General features: G+C 41.8%; 1 protein-coding gene across 1 annotated transcript in view; it reads right to left on the reverse strand.

Annotated features, from left to right (window-relative positions):
* Nucleotides 1-157: 157 nt before the first annotated feature.
* The window catches only part of NPSR1 (neuropeptide S receptor 1), a 61,375-nt gene continuing 43,168 nt past the window's right edge, over nt 158-18,364 (reverse strand). The window contains exons 3-8 of the mRNA XM_085227408.1: nt 17,234-17,337; nt 16,800-16,893; nt 11,007-11,208; nt 2,475-2,617; nt 389-569; nt 158-269 (exon numbers count right to left, since the gene is read on the reverse strand). Coding sequence (XP_085083534.1) covers nt 176-269; nt 389-569; nt 2,475-2,617; nt 11,007-11,208; nt 16,800-16,893; nt 17,234-17,337 — 818 coding nt within the window. The 3' untranslated portion in view covers nt 158-175. The remainder of the gene's footprint in view (nt 270-388; nt 570-2,474; nt 2,618-11,006; nt 11,209-16,799; nt 16,894-17,233; nt 17,338-18,364) is intronic.

Here is an 18,364-nt window from a genome sequence, read left to right on the forward strand (position 1 = left end):
TAGCATGCAAACCCCTTGTGGCTGGCTTGGTCCTGGCAGAGTGTGATAGCTGAAGGTGCAGTGCTGGTCCCAAGTGCTTGTGCTGTTCAACGTGCTTGATGTTTGTCTGTTCTTCGGGGAAACCTCTGCTCTCCTCAGCACGGGTCCTGCTGTGCTTCTGAGGGCGTTACCTGTGCTAGATGTATTCTGGTTTGGACAGGACCTGCATCTCCTGCCCTCCATCACTCCGGTCCCGGAAAGTCCCCTCCAACCTTCGTGTTCTTCTCTCCCTAAGGAAAGTAAGGAACGGTTAGGATTAAAACGGGTGCAAATAGTGGATGAGTTCAGCACATGTGCTTATCTCTCCCCTCTTTTGGGGATAGTCAGGGTGAGAGTAAAGGGACAGTACTCAAAGGGGGTGCAGAGGTGGTTGCTGAAGAGGCAGTAGATGAGGGGATTGATGGCACTGTTCAAGGCTGGCAGGTTCTGAATTATCACGGATGCATAGAAGCGCTCTTTGGTCTCGGGGAGGATGTTGAAGTTGTCCAGGATATCAAACAGAAAGTAGGGGCTCCAACAGAGAGCGAATGCTGCAGGAGAGACAGAAGAGCTTGACATTAGGCAGTATAGTTATTTAGGGAGTTAATCACATACGAACAAATAGAGACTGTCATAACACATAAGTATTTGTTCATGCAAGAAAAATTGCTCCCTACGCAGGGTCTTATTTAAGAGGATAGTTATTAAATCGTGTTTTTATTTGTCTTCACTTTTATTTTAATGCCCATAAAATACATTATGTGTGCTCCTTTAAGTCCTTAGAGTGCTCCCTCTAGATGTATTGAGGCATTTCTGTACGCTGCACACACATAAAGGGTAAATAGGTAGCCAGTTAGAGCATCATCACTTACAGAGAAGCGCTCTTTTAATGGTCCCCTGAGTGAGCAGCCAGTCTAAACGCAGACAGCACCAAAGTGCTGCTCTGTGACAGCCCTGCCTATCACAGCCTCCTGTTAAGAAAAGGCTCTTAGGCACCCAGAAGCAAGGAATGACACTTTCACTCTAAATTACAGCAGGCTGACGTACCGTTTTGCATGCTGGTTGGGGGTGCCCTGTAGTAAGGGAATGGAGGAGGACTCTACGATTCCCCTACTGCTATTGGAGAAACAAGTCTGAGAGGGCTGCGTCATTTGTAGCTTTTGTTCGGAGGGGGTAGAAAAAGAGGATTTTGCTTTATTTGCAGGCATACAAGATTAATTTGTCTCAAAAATGCCCATGTCAACTGCTCTCACAAAGAGTGTTGAGCATGCTGAGGCAGGCAGTTCACTCAGCTAAGCTATAGGGTTGCCAATGTGCTGGGCACAGAGCTGGGTGCTCAGCCAATGTTCCAGGAAGAGATGAGATCTCCTGTTTTCTGGGGTAAGCAGCCTAATAGTGTGCACACACAGGGGCCGTGGTAACAATAGCGTGCCCTGTCAGTGTGTGGATCGTAGCACTGGCTACAGATCCCCCACTATAGGTGGATTCAGGGAAATCCATGAGCATTATGTGCCTTCACTTTCTCACACAGTGAGAGATGCTGGGTGCCTGATATTGTCAAGGTCCTCTGAAATACTGAGCATCTAGGTGAGCTCCTGCCATCTGGAGGCATCATGGTAGTGACTGTTTCTTGCACAATCTTTCTCTTATGGCCACACAGATAAGTTCAGATTTCTGAGAGCCATGAATCACAGCAGCATCTCTCATGTCCAAGGACACTACAGCTAACCAGTGAACTAAGCACCTCTAGTAGTAGCTATTATCACAGTATCAATCAATCTGAGTTTTGTGTAGGACTGGGAAGAGCAGCGATCTCTCTTGCAGTGCCCTGGGGAGTAAATAGCTTCTGATACCTCCCTGTCTGTCTCCGTCAGCTAATCACAAGTGCTGTGTGATGCTGCCTTTATTTATCGAGATTAAATGTCAGCCTCCTAATTCCATCAGGATAATGTCATCTCCCCGGGAGACGGAGGACACCTGCACTGAGTCATCTGCATCCTGGCTGGGCGAGAAGAACTTGTTCTCCCCACCTCTGCAGGCAACGTGCTTCTGACATCAAATTTGATTGCTCTGCCTCCCTTGCTTCTCCTTCCCATTCCTGCCCTAATGAAGCAGCCTGTATTCTCTAAACCTAAAAGACAACTCATTTGCCAGGTCTTTTAGCAGTTTGGATTAAGAGGAAGTGAGCTCCTCCTTGGTTTCTTTTAGGCAACGTTCTCCTTTACTTCCTTTCTGTGCAGGAGGGCTGTGTGTATCACTGCATGCATCAGGTGCCTAAAAAAAGGATCCTGTCAGTCATAGGAGGGTAGAGGACAAGGACAGAAGGCAAATCAGAGGTCTAAGTAAAACTCCTTCGCTGAACCACTTCATGCACTTCATTTGCTGGTGATGAAGGGAGATCCCTAACTTCAGCATCTGTGCCAGCTGCAGGGTTTGTTTTTTTTTTTCATACTTACCAAGAACAATTACAATGCTGTACTTGATGGCTTTCACTTTTGCTCTGGATATGAACCCACGACTGGTGTATCCAGCAGAGGTTCTGCCATCTGGGGACAGAAGAGTAGAACCAGTGAAAGAGCAGGGCTGGTGTATGCATTTCCTGAAATTCGTATATTAGCAAGTCTCGCCCCATTAGGCACACAAAACCTGAGCCCTCTAAAATCAAAAGTGGAAATATATGTATAGGAGATCTTTCTGAAGCACTGTAGCAGCTGCATATCCATGAGTCTCCGCACTTGGGATTGTAAGCAAGAGAAACATTGCAGATATGCCCAACAATATCAGTTTAGCAAAAACTGCTGGCCTTCACAGCTTCAAAAGCACAACTGGAGTGGTGTTAGAAGAGATGTTTTCTGAAAGGATTTGGCAACTGTAATTAAAAAAAAAACAACATAGGATATAACCTGACAAAACAGACTACCTGTTCAGTTTTTTAACTGCGTTTCAATTAGATGGGCTTTGAAAGCTACATACTGCATTCCCTTAACCTCTTTTTGATACTTTAGATACAGTCATGCATTTTGCTCTTCTGTTTGACTCAGTAATAAAAGAAGAAATGCTGTTAGACTTGCTTTTCAGAAATGAAATGTGGCTTGAATTGAGAAGCAAAGTCTATTCAGTTTCACACTAAGGCTGGTTGATCTCATTTCCTCTGAAGGCTCACTAATGTCTCTGAGAACCAATCTCCATATTTCAATGGCAATACCAGCATGATTGTAATAATATGCTTGATTTCATTATTCATGACAATTTGCTGTTCATGTTGCCCTGTGAGAATAATTAGGTTCATCATAGTGAACACACAAGAAGGTCATTTTTTATCAAAACATTTTTCAACTTTTGAAATCCAAGCTGAGAAATTGAATTTTAATGAATGTCATTGGAAATTACTATGTGTACATGGCTTTTTGCACCTCTTAGAAAAACAACATATCCAGGCTATGTAATCTGTGAGGAAAAAATATAAATAAAATTAATGAGAGCTTGTTATCAGTGAAATGTTCTATAGAGAAGCTTGAAAACAGTCCATACCTACTAGTACTGAAAACTAGTTGGTTTTTAGTGCACAATCTACCTCTTGAGTGAGAAGAATGACTTTTTTTCTTTTTTCTTTTTTATTTTTTTTGCAAGGTTTCTGGTCTTAGCAAAATTCAAACTTCCTAAGGGCGTTTGAAAACACTCTGAAGGGAAGAGTCATTGATACTGTGACGCATGGTAAATTTAAATGACATCTCAGTCATTCATTCTCTGTGAATATACTTGTCTATGTGTAAGAAGCCCACAGAGATGGAAGAACTTCATAAAAATGATATGTAATTTACTATTTCTAGTATTATTACTATGACTCTACCAAAATATTTCCAGGAGCAACCCAAAGAATTTTCACATTGAAGTTTGTTACCGCTGTCCAGGCTTCACACATGTCAGCTTTGAAGTTAGTTGGTTTGGCCAACCTCTCCTATGCAAAAGCTGGGGATTTTGAGCTGTGTGAGGCCAAAACTGTCTGATTACCAGATCCTGACAGGAGACACCTCATCCTGCACTGGGATGTGCTTGTGAATGCTTAATGTGGGAGCTGCAAGGAGGAAATTTGTTCTGAAATGGAGGAAGCAAGAAGAAGGAGCTTTTTCAGCTGTATGTCTGGCTCTGTTTTGGTGTTACTTTGGGAATATGAAGCTGATGAATAAAATGGTAACCCAGGGAAGAGAATTGGGGCACAACCTATGAAAACGTAATGGACCTCAGTGCTCACTCAGCTCTTGAGGTCCTGGGAATTCAATCAAGGACCACAGAAGTGTCGGGTAGATTGGAAGAATTAGGTGACTCAAAACCAGATCTGTTGCAGTTTGCATATTTAGAAAGGAATATGCCTATATCTTTGATGGGAAAGATAGAAAGTGCTCTAGTGCGCAGTAACCATGAGTAGTTAAGGCTTTTGCCTAGGTGATAACAACTGTGGGATTCTATTTATTTGACACAGAATAGGTGAAAATAATTCCTCTCAGCTGAAGAGATGTTTGAACACACATCTTGGATGAGGATGTTATCATAGAATGGCCTGGGTTGAAAAGGAGCACAGTGGTCATCTGGTTTCAACCCCTTACTATGTGCAGGGTCACCAACCAGCAGCCCAGGCTGCCCAGAGCCACATCCAGCCTGGCCTTGAATGCCTCCAGGGATGGGGCATCCACAACCTCCTTGGGCAACCTGTTCCAGTGCCTCACCAGCCTCTGAATGAAAAACTTCCTCCTAATATCCAACCTAAACCTCCCCTGTCTCAGTTTAAAACCATTCCCCCTTGTCCTATCACTATCCACCCTTGTAAACAGCTGTTCCCCCAGTTCTCTCAACCTTTCTTCATAGGAGAGGTGCTCCAGCCCTCTGATCATCCTAGTGGCCCTAAAATCAGCAAGCAAGAGCATGCTTTTGACTGGCGACTTCCCCTTTTGTCTGCTAAGGGAGATAAAAATAATTTAAAACTATTTTAGCTAACACATTTGAGCTGTCATGTCTTCCTAAAAATCAAGCATCACAGCAGGATTTGTTGTGCGCCATTTGCAAAACCACAGAGTTTTGGTGATCCTGGGGCAGCTTGATCATTAGTAGTGAGCCTGTGAAAATGTCTGTGAAAAAGCTGCAGCTATGGAAATTATTTCAGGGTGTTTTATGGAGACCAAAAAGGGGTCTTGTTATCATGCAGCTTATTTTTGTTGTCAGAGGAGACGTTATTATTACCAGAGCTTTCAGACTGATACACAAGCCTTTCCTATAGCACCTCAGCTCCTAGCCATGCTTGCAAATGCACTATTTGTGCATCCTGTAGGTATCCTTTCTGTACAGGCTTGAGATATCTGGTTCCCAGGCTGAGAAGATGAGAGCTGGGAATTCTACACACAGACCAGGTTGTGCAGCAGAGCAGCACTGTTCTCATCCAGCAAAGATTTTGCCAGCTTGCCCTCCTTAATCCCTTCAAAGGTCCTGCATGGCTCCCAGCTGACTCAAACATTTTTGTTTTATCTCCTGGCTTTTCAAGAGCCTGTTTATTTATCAGCTGGTCCACTTGAGCGTTTCTGTGTACTTTGCTCTGACAAAGCTTGAAAATTCATGCATCATTTCTCCTTTGATTGTTTCAGTGAATCAGAATGCATTATGATGATGACTGTTATTATCATGAGAAAACTTCAGCCAGCTCCTGCAAGACCTGTCTCTATTTTATCTCCATCCTGCTGTCTCTAGCCTGACCTCCTTTATTTGCCATTAGAACAGTACCCCTTTTGATGCAGATCTGTCTGTGTACCCAGAAGAACACATGCAGAGTTGCTCAAGTATCAGGATGAAGGAGCTTCAAGTACTCAGTTTCCATCCTTCCATCCAAATGCCTCTGCTATTGAATTAGGAACCCAGGCTCTTCACTTGCTTTCTGCTGAAGTCTTAAAGGATGGGAATAGGTTCCCACTTGATGGTAAACGAAGTGGCAGATGAGCGAAGAGTAGAGAGGGACAAAGGAGCTGATGTTCAGATGGGTGGGAAGTCCAGATGTTGTTGGATTTCTTTGCCTGAATGGACTTAGTGTACTAGTCTTGCAACCCGACTGTGATTTTTGGATGCCATGTAAATGTGCTATGGTAGTAATGCATGCTATCATAATGAAATACTATGTAAGTTGTTATGGCTCATTACTTACAAGGAGAGGACTTATTGAAAGGCAAGAGATCAGATGTAGTGGAAAATCTAGATGGAAAAAGAATTAAAACTTTTTTTCAGAAGGAGCCACTCAGGCTGTGATGAAGACCCTAGGATAAAGTGGATATGCTGTTCATATGAAAACGCAGTGCTTCTTTTTTGTAGCCCCAAGGAGATGCATACGTGTAGAAGTGTCAGGAAATTACAAGAACATAATTTAGTCTAGGGATGTAACTCAGCAAATTAAATTCATTGCACCTCCAAAAGCAATTTAGATTGATCCAGATTCTGAAGAACTAAGATGCACATTCACTGTAGCATGTTATTAGTTGATGGTGTTGGTTAATTTGACTCCATTGGTAATTTTGGCAGCTTTTGTCCTTGTGAATAACCAACTTAAGGTAGTTCCTACATCACTTTTGTTTTGGAAAATAAAATGTCTTCTGGTAAAGGTATTGATAATAACATCTTAGAGATGCCAGCTCTTCAAGAATGGGAATTATTTTTTTGTTTTAAAATAAATGATTACATAATGTTAGCATCTCACCTGGGCTCAGTATTTACTAACAAAATGAGCCATTGCAATGGCAAAAGGTATACTGAAGCTCCCTGTTAATTCCTTGTATTTATCCTCCAGCATTGTCTATTGTTTCTCATACTGTATTTGTGCAGAGGGGTGCAGCTGCACTATGTTTTGTGGCAGCTGATTTGCAGCATTGTTTATCCAAAGACAAAAAGTGTATGTAACTTCATCCAGACAAATCACTGTAGGCACACATAATGAGGCAGATAGTACAACATATATACAAGGTCTAGAATTTCTTCCTTTGAAATGGAAAGTGCAGGCAAAAAATGACTGTTCTCTTTGAATCATACTCAAAATCAGATCTTTGAGATTTTTATTAATACCTTTTTTTTTTCATTTTATTTTGATTTAATTTCATAACTCATCTACTCATCATTTCATTGTGGTGCTTTTATTTCAGTTCAATAAATTCTCCTTTTAGGTGATTCTGTTTTTTTTCCCTTCTGACCATTTTTTTGCTGCTCAACAGCAAATGTTCTTTTTGGAATTCTGATTTTAAACACCAGATGGACTGGCTTTTTCCTCTGTACCTCAAGAGGAACTTCTGCTTTTTTATTTTATTTTATTTTATTTTATTTTATTTTATTTTATTTTTAACTTGTATTTGGAATTATACTAGATGAATGTTTATGTATTGTATTTATCAGGTTAAAACACAGAAAATACATCTGACAGTCTTGAAGAACAGCTAAAAAGAACAAAACTTTATGAATTCCAAGTTTCTGGATAGCCAGCTGACAGAACTCAATTATGGTGTGGCACAGAGTAACAATGCAGAAGAGAAAACCAGTAAATTTCATGTCTCCCTATCACAGGACCTGAGAGGTCAGGTGCAAATGCTTGCAGGAGGAACAGCTGTAATCTTGATCTGGCCCCTGCTTAGCCTGTGTTCACAGTGCCCCAGAGTATCTTCACCTATCTATCACAGGTATCATTCAGAGATTTACTTGGCTTTATTCAGTGTAGCTGAAATGGCTTTTGTTGTGGCTGTGGACTCTTGTCCTAGAAGAACAAAGCAGGAAGATTCCCTTTTCCTTTTTTTCTGTGCTCTTTGGGGTTTAGTAGGTTAACAATATCAGCTGCAGAAAAAGTGGTAGTGCAGCCCAAATGAGAAGAAAGAACAGGCCAAACCTTTGAGTGCTGCAAGGAAGAATGGGATGTGATGCAGGACACTTGGATCTCTCTGACCAGCACAAAGAAAGAGGAGGGGAGCTTTAAAAAGAAAACAACAAATCTACTTTCCATTTCTCAGCTCTCAAAGATAACCAGCACTTAGATTAAAGATCTAATCAGAGCTTTCATTCTCTTTCTGATATTTCAGTCGTGTTCATTTGTATTACAACTGGTTAAAAAATTCACCATTTGTGCAAAGTGGCAGTGGAAACACACCTGGCTAGCATTGAAATCTTTTGTGGTTTTGTTCATAGATTGCCTTTTTATGTAGACATTAACAAAATTGAAGAGCAGATTATTTACATGTTTTGGCCTGGTTTCCAGAGAATTTGCTCACACTGTTTCTGGAGGGTTTGCTCACCAACGGAAGGGCTTCCCAGGCTGACTATAGGGTTATCAGCTGAATTACACATCATTTGTGCTGTGGTTCTATGGATGATGCATCTCACCTGAGTTACTTGTAGGCTGTGTTGGGAACATGTGAAATCAGCTCTGAGTGCTGGGGGATGGATGACAGAAACTTAAAGACCATCATATGTGGATTGTAGCAACAGAAAACTTTGCAGATCAGAGCAGAATTAAATTCTGCACCTGAAAAGTAAGATTTTATTCTTTGCATGAACTTTGGATGAACCGTGCCAGAAAAAGTGCTTTCCTAGGTGAAGTGCTTTGCTCTGGATGTGAGGCTTCCTGCAGGTGCAGGTGGCAGAACTAATTGAGAGTTAATGCAGGCAACATCCCACATTGCTTTGGGCACCCACCATGCAGTTAGGTTGGAGTGCTTCGGAGGAGAAAATAAAGAAGCTGTGCAAGCAAAACGAGTTATTGCAGAAAAGGTCTTAGTCTTAATCTATGTGCTGCCTGCATTGTAAGGCTTGGCTTCCTTGGTGACCGTGGTATGCACCCCAGCTGCTGCTTTATTCATATTAAATTTCTATTTCATACAAGAATTCACTTCATATAGGAATTTAATAAAAATAAATCCTCTTCATTGATACTACTACTTGAGTTTTCAGTTGCATATTAATGTATTGTCTCTCCATTGTTAAGTGATTGTCTTTTTTTGGAACACCTTCACCTAAAAGCCTCTAAAATCAGAAACCACAAAATACCTGACTTCTTTGACTAAATAAAACCTCTCATTTTTATAATTAATCTTTCAACTGAACGTCACACACCAGTTACATCCGGACATTGCATCTGTCCTCACTCACCCTTCTGGAACAATGTCTCACCAGTCCTACAGAATGTCCAAAGGGACTTTGTGGAACGTGTCTTTTGAAGGGAAATAGAATCCCTGCAGGAATTAACGGCCATTCCTGGTGCTCTATAGCTGCAAACTGCCTATTTATATGCTGCAGCCACATGAGGTAGGTTAGACTCAACCTCCTGGCCTGCCAAGAAGTGTTAAAGAAATAGGTGTTGCGCCTCGAGGCTGCGTTGACAGAGGTCTGGCAGATGTGTCAGATGGGATGTTGCAACCTTCAGCTGTATACTTGAGAATCCAAAACTTGAAAACGTGGTTCAAAAAACAGACAGTTGTTTCCAAAGCATGTGGTATTTGTTCAGCGTGTCTACTGATTTTGTTCTAATGGTAATCTTTTTCTGTGGCTGTAGACATTCCTCCCTGTTACAAAGAAAATAGAATCACAGAGTGGCTCTGGTTGGAAGGGACCTTAAACATCACTGAGCTCCAACTCCCTTGCCATGGGTAGGGCTGCCAGCTAATAAATAGCCATAAACTAATAAATGGCCCTTACTCACCCTTCCGTGATCCAACCACATCCCTTCTCCATGTGCCTGCCACCACTTTGGACCTGTCCAAAATTTGTCTTGCTGCTGAAGAGGATGTGGGAGCACTTGCTTTAGGTACCCTGAGATGAGAAACTGGCCACGGTTTTAAGTTCCTGCCCTGGCATAAACTTTTCGTGTGAAAGTCACTTAAGGTTAAAGCCACGGAAATTTGAGGATGTTTTATTCATCTCTCAGCTGTCAGGGCAATCTCATGAAATGCTGCCTTCACTGCCTTTCCCTATTCCCTCCTGTTTTCATTGCCTTCTTGCTTCTGGGGATTTGCTGTAAGTCAAGTCACATAGTTTTGACAGGGAGGAGGGGAAACATAATGTCAGAAAACTAAAAAAAGACTTTCTGAGTCTTTTTTTTCTGTTGTTTGTAAACCTATACATATTCCATGCGAAAAGGAGTGGCTGATTTGTCCTAGAAATTGTGTGGACGTGTAAATTTGAGTATGAAGGGGAGGTTTTACACACCTGTGTGACTGATGAGTTGACAGGATACAGGCCTCTCTTCAGAAACATTTAAGGTGCTGGATAGAATTTCCAAATTGCTAACTATTCAAAAAATTCAGAATAAATCTTCCCCAGAAACAGTAGCCAGGCTCAATATTCTCTGAGATAATTTCGATTGCGAAATGAATTATTTTTGCCTATTTATGTTTATTCTTTCTGCTGAGCTCATTTTAATAGCAGATTATTATTGTGGACCACCTTTGTGTTCTCAGGCAAATCAATCCGAAATACTTGCAGTTCAAATTTTACTTTGCAGTGTATTATTATTATTATTTTTTTCATATTTTGGAAGCGCCTGACAGCTTCAAACAATTGGGAATTTCTTTTTGACCCTGATGAAGAAGCACTCCTCAAATACAATGAAGCTTGAGAGCACTTAAAATTAATTTTAGCTTAATTAGCGCTAAGTGTATTTTCTGTTCTTTTATTAAATTCACGTTTTGTCATATAAGCTAAACATTCATATTGCATTTATAAAGGTCTATTTAAAGCCTGAAGCTGCAGAGATAAGTGGACACACTTAGAGATGCACTCCTTGTTCAGAACTAATGTTCCTGGCTATTACTGCACGGAGAGCACTGCAAGGCAAGCACAGCGACCCGTGTGCTGTGCAATATGAATCAAAGCCACTGTGAGACAGGTGTGGAAGTGAAACCATAATGAGTGACTGAAATTAAAGCATTAAGCTGATTGCATGCTTGACAGCTTTCACCATGCACTTCCAATGGCAGGCTTACCTGATAATGATCAGAGGAATGAAGTACACAAGGAAAGCAACCACTGTCATGTAGGGGATCCAGTAGGAATCATCCGGCCACAGAGCCCAGCATTGCACTTCCCCGTTGGAGAGCTGTCGTTTCCCAAAAATTATCAGAGTCGGTATTGAAAACAGGAAAGAGAGGCTCCAGGCCACTCCAATAAGAACTTTCGCCTGTCTTTCTGTTCAACAGATTCAAACAGACATTGTTAGCAGAGTGGGCAGTGGGATTGGCCCTTTGTAGCAGTACTGAGGGAGCGGTGGGGACGGTCTCTGAATAGTAAGTGCTGAGAAGACTGCAGAGGAGAGTGGGAATTTCACCTCTTTCTCACAGTAAAAAGCCATATTGTCTTGTATTTTAAGTGTTGTCATTTAGAAATGAAAAGGGTCCATCGAATCTGAAATGCTCGGGGAAAGGCATGGGTCAGGGTCAGCAAGACAGAAACTTGGAATGTAAAGGATTCCTCTTGGGCACCAAGAGAATTTCATGAAAGAGTGCAAGGGACAACAGACCTGTCCTGCTGCACATTCGTACCTGGGCACAGCAATAGATCAGCTGGTATGGGAACAGATGGAAAAGAAGCAGCCCTTGTGCTTCAGATAGCAGAGGAAGGTTGAGACCAGGAAGGGTTACTTAAAACATAACTGGGTTGGAGGTGCTGAAAAGGAGAAATGACCTCCTTAGATGTTCAACATTTTGATGCATTTTGTAGTGAGCAGACTTACAAAAGACTTAGGAAAAACTCATCAGCTCAGTGTTGAGTCAAAACTGCACATTCATCTGCTTTTAGCCCCGTCTGCACTCCTCAGCATCCCACGCAGCCCTTTGTGCTCCCAGAATGCTCAGACATCTCCGCCAATTCCCAGCGATGCAGTGGGGACCAACCTCACCTCCAGCTGATGGGCACATGCCCAATGATGCTGAGAGTGAGCAGGAAACTGAGACAGGAAACACTACGGTGGGCTTGCGCTCAAGTGCTGAGCAGTTTTAATTGCTGCAGCAGCCAGCAGCTAGGAGATTCTGCCAGGCTGCCTGGTGAAGAATGGCAGTTCAAGGATCAAGAATAGGAGTTCAAGCAAATTTGTGTTACTGCTTACACCTGGCTTGTGGCCTCCTCGACAGATAGGGAGAGCTGGTAGATAACCAAATGATGCCATGTGGCACCTATGGGACTCTATAAAAATCAACTGGTTGGAGCAAACAGCCCTGAAGCTTTAGTTTTCATAAATATATATCTTTTGATTAAAATCCATGTAGCTCTTGATAAAAAGTGTGGGGAGGAACAGCTGATCTGTGTTATATCAGTGATCCTCAGCAGTAGTTATTCCTCCAGAGTCAGATTGGAGGAGCAGATGAGGACAGATTTTTGAGAGATCTGGGAAGATTCAGTGTTGAAACACTTTACTGTCCAGCCTGCCTACAAAATACCTGGAGTGGCATGTGAAATAGAAAATCACTTTAAATTATGGATATGAAAATGTATGACTTTCTTCCTTGAAGCTCACAGAGCAATATGAAAGCATGTGGGTGAAGCATTTTAAAAGTAATTTTATGCTTTATAAAACATCAGTTGCAAATATTCATTTATCCTGCTCATCTTTAAATGCTGCCCACATTCAGCAAAATATAGTCCTTCTAATCTTGGGCTTAGGAGAACTCTGATGACAACCACATAAGTGAGAGGGTTAGATTAAGTCTATAAATATTGCACTGGAAGAGGAGAACCATGAGGTTTCCCAAAGCATAAAAGAATAAACTTAGCAAAAGGAATATTAAGAGTTTCACAAAATATTTCCTGACAGAAAGGGCTTTAGACTGTGAGCAAGCTACTTGAACACAATCGAGCACACTAGCCCCGATGGGACCCACAAGTCTGTTTCTAAGGTGGAAAGGTCACAGTTAGATAACATACTTTACTTTTTTGTACACCCTTAATTTGACAGGAAGTAGGCAGCTTAGGTTTGGCAATAGAGTTGTTTTATTTTTGTGTTTTATAAAATATTAGCTGCAATGTTCACTGATTTCTGCATTTAAATGTTCCTTGTGTTTGATAAAATATGGCCTTGCTAGTCTTAAAAGCTTTGCAGAGCAATGGTAGCATCTGGGTAGATTTTTATTTGATTGGATTAATGTTAACTGGCTGCCTCATAAGCAGTTTATTTATTCATTGTAAATGCTCTAAATGCTGGCAAATGATATAACTAGACCATATATGTTATAAATGGAACCAAATAAGTAACACATTTATAATACTCTGTATAACATTCTGTATAATATTCTATTTGTCCTGTGTTTTCCTTTCAAAATGATACTGAACTTTAAACTGGGAGTTTTCCATACGAGAATGTTCAAAACCAACACCCAGCATTCGCAGGAATCTGCCATAAGCTCTGGTTACTGGCTCTCATAACTGTCATTTTCACAGAATCATAAAATCACAGAATAGCTTGGGTTGGAGGGGACCTTAAAGCTCGCCCAGTTCCAACTCCCTGCCATAGGCAGGGCTGCCACCCATCACCTTTAATGCCTCCAGAGATGGGGCACCACGGCTTTTCTGGGCAGACTGTGCCAGTGCTTCACTACCCTCTGTGTAAAGAATTTCTTCTTAACATCTAACCTAGACTTCCCCTCTTTTAGTTCAGAACTTTCAGAACTAAGCCTTGCCTATCTCTAGCAGACCAGGTAAAAAGTCAATCCCCCTCCTTTTTACAAGCTCCCCTCAAGGTGCTGGAATGCTACAATGGGGTTCCCAGGGGCCTTCTCCAGGCTGAACAAGCTCAGCTCCGTCTTCCCATCTTTCTAGGGGAAGAAAAGAGGGAAACAGCCACTTCCCTTGCCCTACTGGCCACTCTCTTTGGATGCAGTCTCAGTCTCTTTTGTTTCTCTTCCTTCATCCACACTGTGATAACAGCTTTGTGTACCTCTGCCTGCCCTTCTCCACGTCTGGTGGGGAGGCACCTCCTGGTCGGAGTTTTGCTCCCTGCTACTGTGAATGGCGATGCTGTGCAATCCTTCCTCCAAGAAAGTGCCTTTTTAAATCTGGAGAGAACTGTTCCAGGATCTCAGTGATCTAATGGACCTCAGTGTTTGCGCCCCAAAACTGCAAAAGGGACAGTTTCCATCTGTTTCCATTTTGTCTTTTATTTAAGCAGTTCTATTGACTGCTGTTGGCCATTTTGCATGCTGGTCATACCTATCTTCTTAAAATGGTGAAATATTTATGTAATGCGTTCTGTGACTTCCCAGTTTCTTCTCTTTGAGCTGGCAATCTTCACATTTTTTAATGATTTGGTTGGTTGGTGCCTCATAGAGCAGAAGTGCTGGGATTAAAAAGTATATATAGTATATAAAGTTCTTCTCCATCTTGCAATTTCTGTGGTCAATTATGTATTTGCAAAGCAAGTATGAAATATTTAACTGTGTCCAAGTATATCTTGTTAGAAGCCTTTAAGAATGCAGCTTCTTTCAAATGTTTTTTAACATAGCTCGTGGTTAGGAATTAAGCATACAATTAAAAAAATAAAGTACAAATTGTTTGACATTTTCTAAAGAAAATGTTTGACCTTATTTTTTTTCCAAAGTAATATTTTCAAGGCTACCGGTGAATGTATTGTTTGAAACTCAAGACTCACCAGGGGAGATTCAGGCTGGATGTTAGGAAATAGTATATCTCTGAAAGAGTGGTCAGGACTGGAATGGGCTGCCCAGAGAGGTGTGGAGTCACTGACCCTGGAGGTGTTCAAGGAACGGTTGAATTTTGTGTTGAGGGACATGGTTTAGTGAGAGCTATTGGTGACAGGTGGATGGTTGGACTGGGTGATCCTGTGGGTCTTTTCCAACCTTGGTGATTCTGTGATTTCTGTGATTCTGTGATTCTGTGAAAAAGGTAAATAACTCATTTGTTTCTTGACTGAAGGGTTTTGAGGGATGAGCATCTCATTCTGAAAAGAAACAACACGTGCTACTTGCCACTGATTCTCTCAGAGCTGTTTTGACAGTATCTAGGTCATCACCAGTGACAAAGTTTTGTAAATCATTTTGTTCTTCTACAAGACTCCAAAGAGCTGTACACAGGAAAGCTCTGCCAGGGACAGCTAAGTGCAAAAGGTTAATGTATACATGTATACATTAACATGAAGCTTCTGTGACTAACAAGCCTTCTTAAGCATTCTTATGAATTTACCACTGCCTCCTTTTTCCCACTGAACACACACAGCTGGTTACATGATTTCGGCTCCATGAAAGACATCTCTCCATGGTACCAACCCTGCTGGAAGCAGGTGGTGCTCATCAGGGTGCTCATCATGACGAGCATGCCAGATCTTAGAAAAACATCCTGAACCACTTGGGCTTCAGTAAATGTGATGAGGGGAAACAGATGTACTCCTTCAGCCATCCTGGACCCGTTATCCCTGTGTTATACAATGAACTGCAGCTCTGTCTCTGGCCATCCTGTGTTGAGTGGTGGAGGAATGGTGTGCTTCTGCACGCTGTAGAACAGATGAGGGGTAACATGCATTGTGGTGGAGAAGGATGATTACTGAGATTTCTTAGGGCTGAGATATTCTGCACCCCACCAAGTGTAAGAAGAGTTCAAAGGAGCCTGCATCACAAAAAAGAAAGCACTCTTCCCATGAGAGTAAAAAAATATTGCATACAATTTGTTCTTTAAACTAGCAAATTTTCCATAGCAACAAAAAAAGAAAAGCACTTATAGAGGTTTTTGTTGTTGCTACAACCTCTTTGCTAAGCCCAGGAGGTACTGTAAAGAAGAAATGTCATTGGGCCTGCTTGGCTCCAGGTGGTTTGGGAACCCCAAAAGGGCTGGTGGGAGCTGCAGCATGCACTGCACACCAAAAGCCTGCTCATAAAAGCTTGGTAGCAATCCTCCCACTCTGAAAAAGCCAGCCTGCCTGCTGGGGGATATTAGGCTGAACTTCACACCAGCATTTGAAGCTTTCAGGCTTTAACATCTGCCAAGGGTGCAACACTGCCTGGGTTGTGATGGATTCACAGCTTTCTAAGGCCAAAGATGACCACTATTCTGATCCCCCGAATAGAGCAGGCTGTCAAAAGTTGTCGTTTGTCCAAAGTAAGGATGCTATTTCTCCCTGACTGAAGTGCATTTTTCAGCTGCCATCTCTTTTGTAACCGATCCCCTTCCCCCCTGCTGCTATTGCTATTTATTCCCCCTGTGCAACATACATAACTTCAGACTTGAAGCTGCGTAGGAAAGAAATCGTGTTCTTTAAATTGTGTCGCTAAGCGTACAAGGTGTGTTTGAGTGCTGCAAAAATGACAAATTGAAGACATTTTAAGATAGAATCAATGTCCAAACTTAGTTGCTATAGTTTTTGAAGTTCACATCAAACTGTCATATCAATTCTCAATACTGCACTCTATCCAAATTATTTTTTCATGTGAATATACAGGTAATAAAGCCGTTGCTGCTCCTAGAGTCAGTATAGCTGTAAGGGATACCTTTTGCCCATAATAATTTTCTCAAAATGCTGGAAGATAATGAAAACCTCTGTGCTTTTAAAATGTCATTTCATTCTTTGCAAACACAATGCTTATAAAAACTGCTGAGGGCTAAGTGCAGTTTAATAAATCTGGAAATCACAGCTCCTTTGCCATTCAGAGAATGGCAACAGAGTCCAGCAGGAATTAATAATTCACGGGAATGGGGTTAATAATTTTGAAACTTTTCTTTGCAAAATGAAGCTAGCCAATACTATCCATGGCAGTAGCAAGGTATGCAAATGCTCCTACCTCCTTGCATGAACTTCATGGGGTAAACTATGGCATGATACCGGTCTATGCTCAGTGACACGAGGACGTAGGTTGAAGCATAGAGGAGGACCACCTAGAGCAGAAGATACGGAAGAAAGTAGTTGAGGCATGTTTACTGTAGAAATCAGTGCCAGATAAAACACTGCTCTAGGAATATATGAAAACTTATACTACTAAAAAAAAAAAAAAAAAAAAAAAAAAAAAGGGACTTACAGTTAGACCTATATTTTCACCCAGACCTTTTACCTTTTCCTGGTCTGCAAAAGGAAAAGGACTTAATTTGTTTGAAAGAAAATGTGTTTAAATGTTAAATGACTACTGGTAGCATTTAGCAGTTCTGGTGGAAGCAAAGCATCTGTGCAGCACTTCGTTAGGGTGAGCTCAGGCTTGCAGGAGAGCACGTGGTCCTGTACCTGTAAGTAGCGGACGACTCTGCAGACGATGTCAGGGGCCATGAAATCTCCTGTGTAGCGCCAGACGATGTCGGTCATTATGTTTATGAGTCCCGTGAATGAATCTGCAAAGGAAAGCCACCGAAACTACATGAAAAGAAGTGCAGTTATGCTGCAGAGGCAGGCAGGGCCCTTGGGATGTACCGCTCCCATCACCTCCAGGGCAGCCCTCGCTGCTGGTAGCATGGGATACTGAAGGAGCTGGAAAAGTCTCAGAGAGTGCTGGATAGCTGGACTTTTTTGATCTTGTTCATTTGGAGAGACAAGGTGAGATGAATGTACACCTAATGTACACCTGTGTACCCTTCAGGCCTCCCCTTAGAGATGAGATCTGGTCCTTCAGCGCGCCTGCAGCTTCTCCTCCAACTCCTTGCCTCTGTTAAGGCCCCCAGTTTTCCCACCAGGAATGGATAAATTATAATCCCGGAGAAGAAGTAGATGAGGGCCCAGGTGCATCTGCTCCAAAAACTGAGATACCTAATGTCTGGTTTTCATTGCCTTTTGTTTCACTGCAAAAAGAAAGGCGTATCCCTTGAAAGCACCTGGGGTGAAATGCAGATGCTGCTGAAGTTAGCAGGAATTTTGTCTGGATTTTACTCACATACTTAATTATTTAATAAGCAAACCCACCCTGTCAGCTTGAAGTTAAGCTACTTATGCCTGGTCAGTCCTGTACACCAAAGTGAACACACACCTCGGGCCATCTTTTATTCTTTGAGGAGATAGGAGGAGATATTCCAGTCTCCATTCTGCTACTTACTGAACAAATGAGCACTTGCAGCAATGCAAGTTCTAGAAAGAGACTGCAAAAGCTGTTACTGCTCCTGTGCATATGGGCAGTATTAATTCATGTACCTAAAATCAAAATATTAAGAAAGCTCTTCCCCGTAGGATAGGAGAATTATTTTAAGTGCTGATGTCCATCAGGGTAGTGTTTTGCTGCTGAGAGTAGCAGAGCACATTGCTCTTCTTGCACTGGTAACAAGGGAAGGGAGCAGGCTGGGAAAATATGTTGTGCAATTTCTGAGGACAAAAGCAAAATAACTTCAATTAAAAAAAAAAAATTAGAGCAGTGAGATAAAATGCTTTATT

The sequence above is a fragment of the Meleagris gallopavo genome, chromosome 6 (assembly GCF_905368555.1).
Source record: "Meleagris gallopavo chromosome 6, MGAL_WU_HG_1.1, whole genome shotgun sequence".
Taxonomy (NCBI): domain Eukaryota; kingdom Metazoa; phylum Chordata; class Aves; order Galliformes; family Phasianidae; genus Meleagris; species Meleagris gallopavo.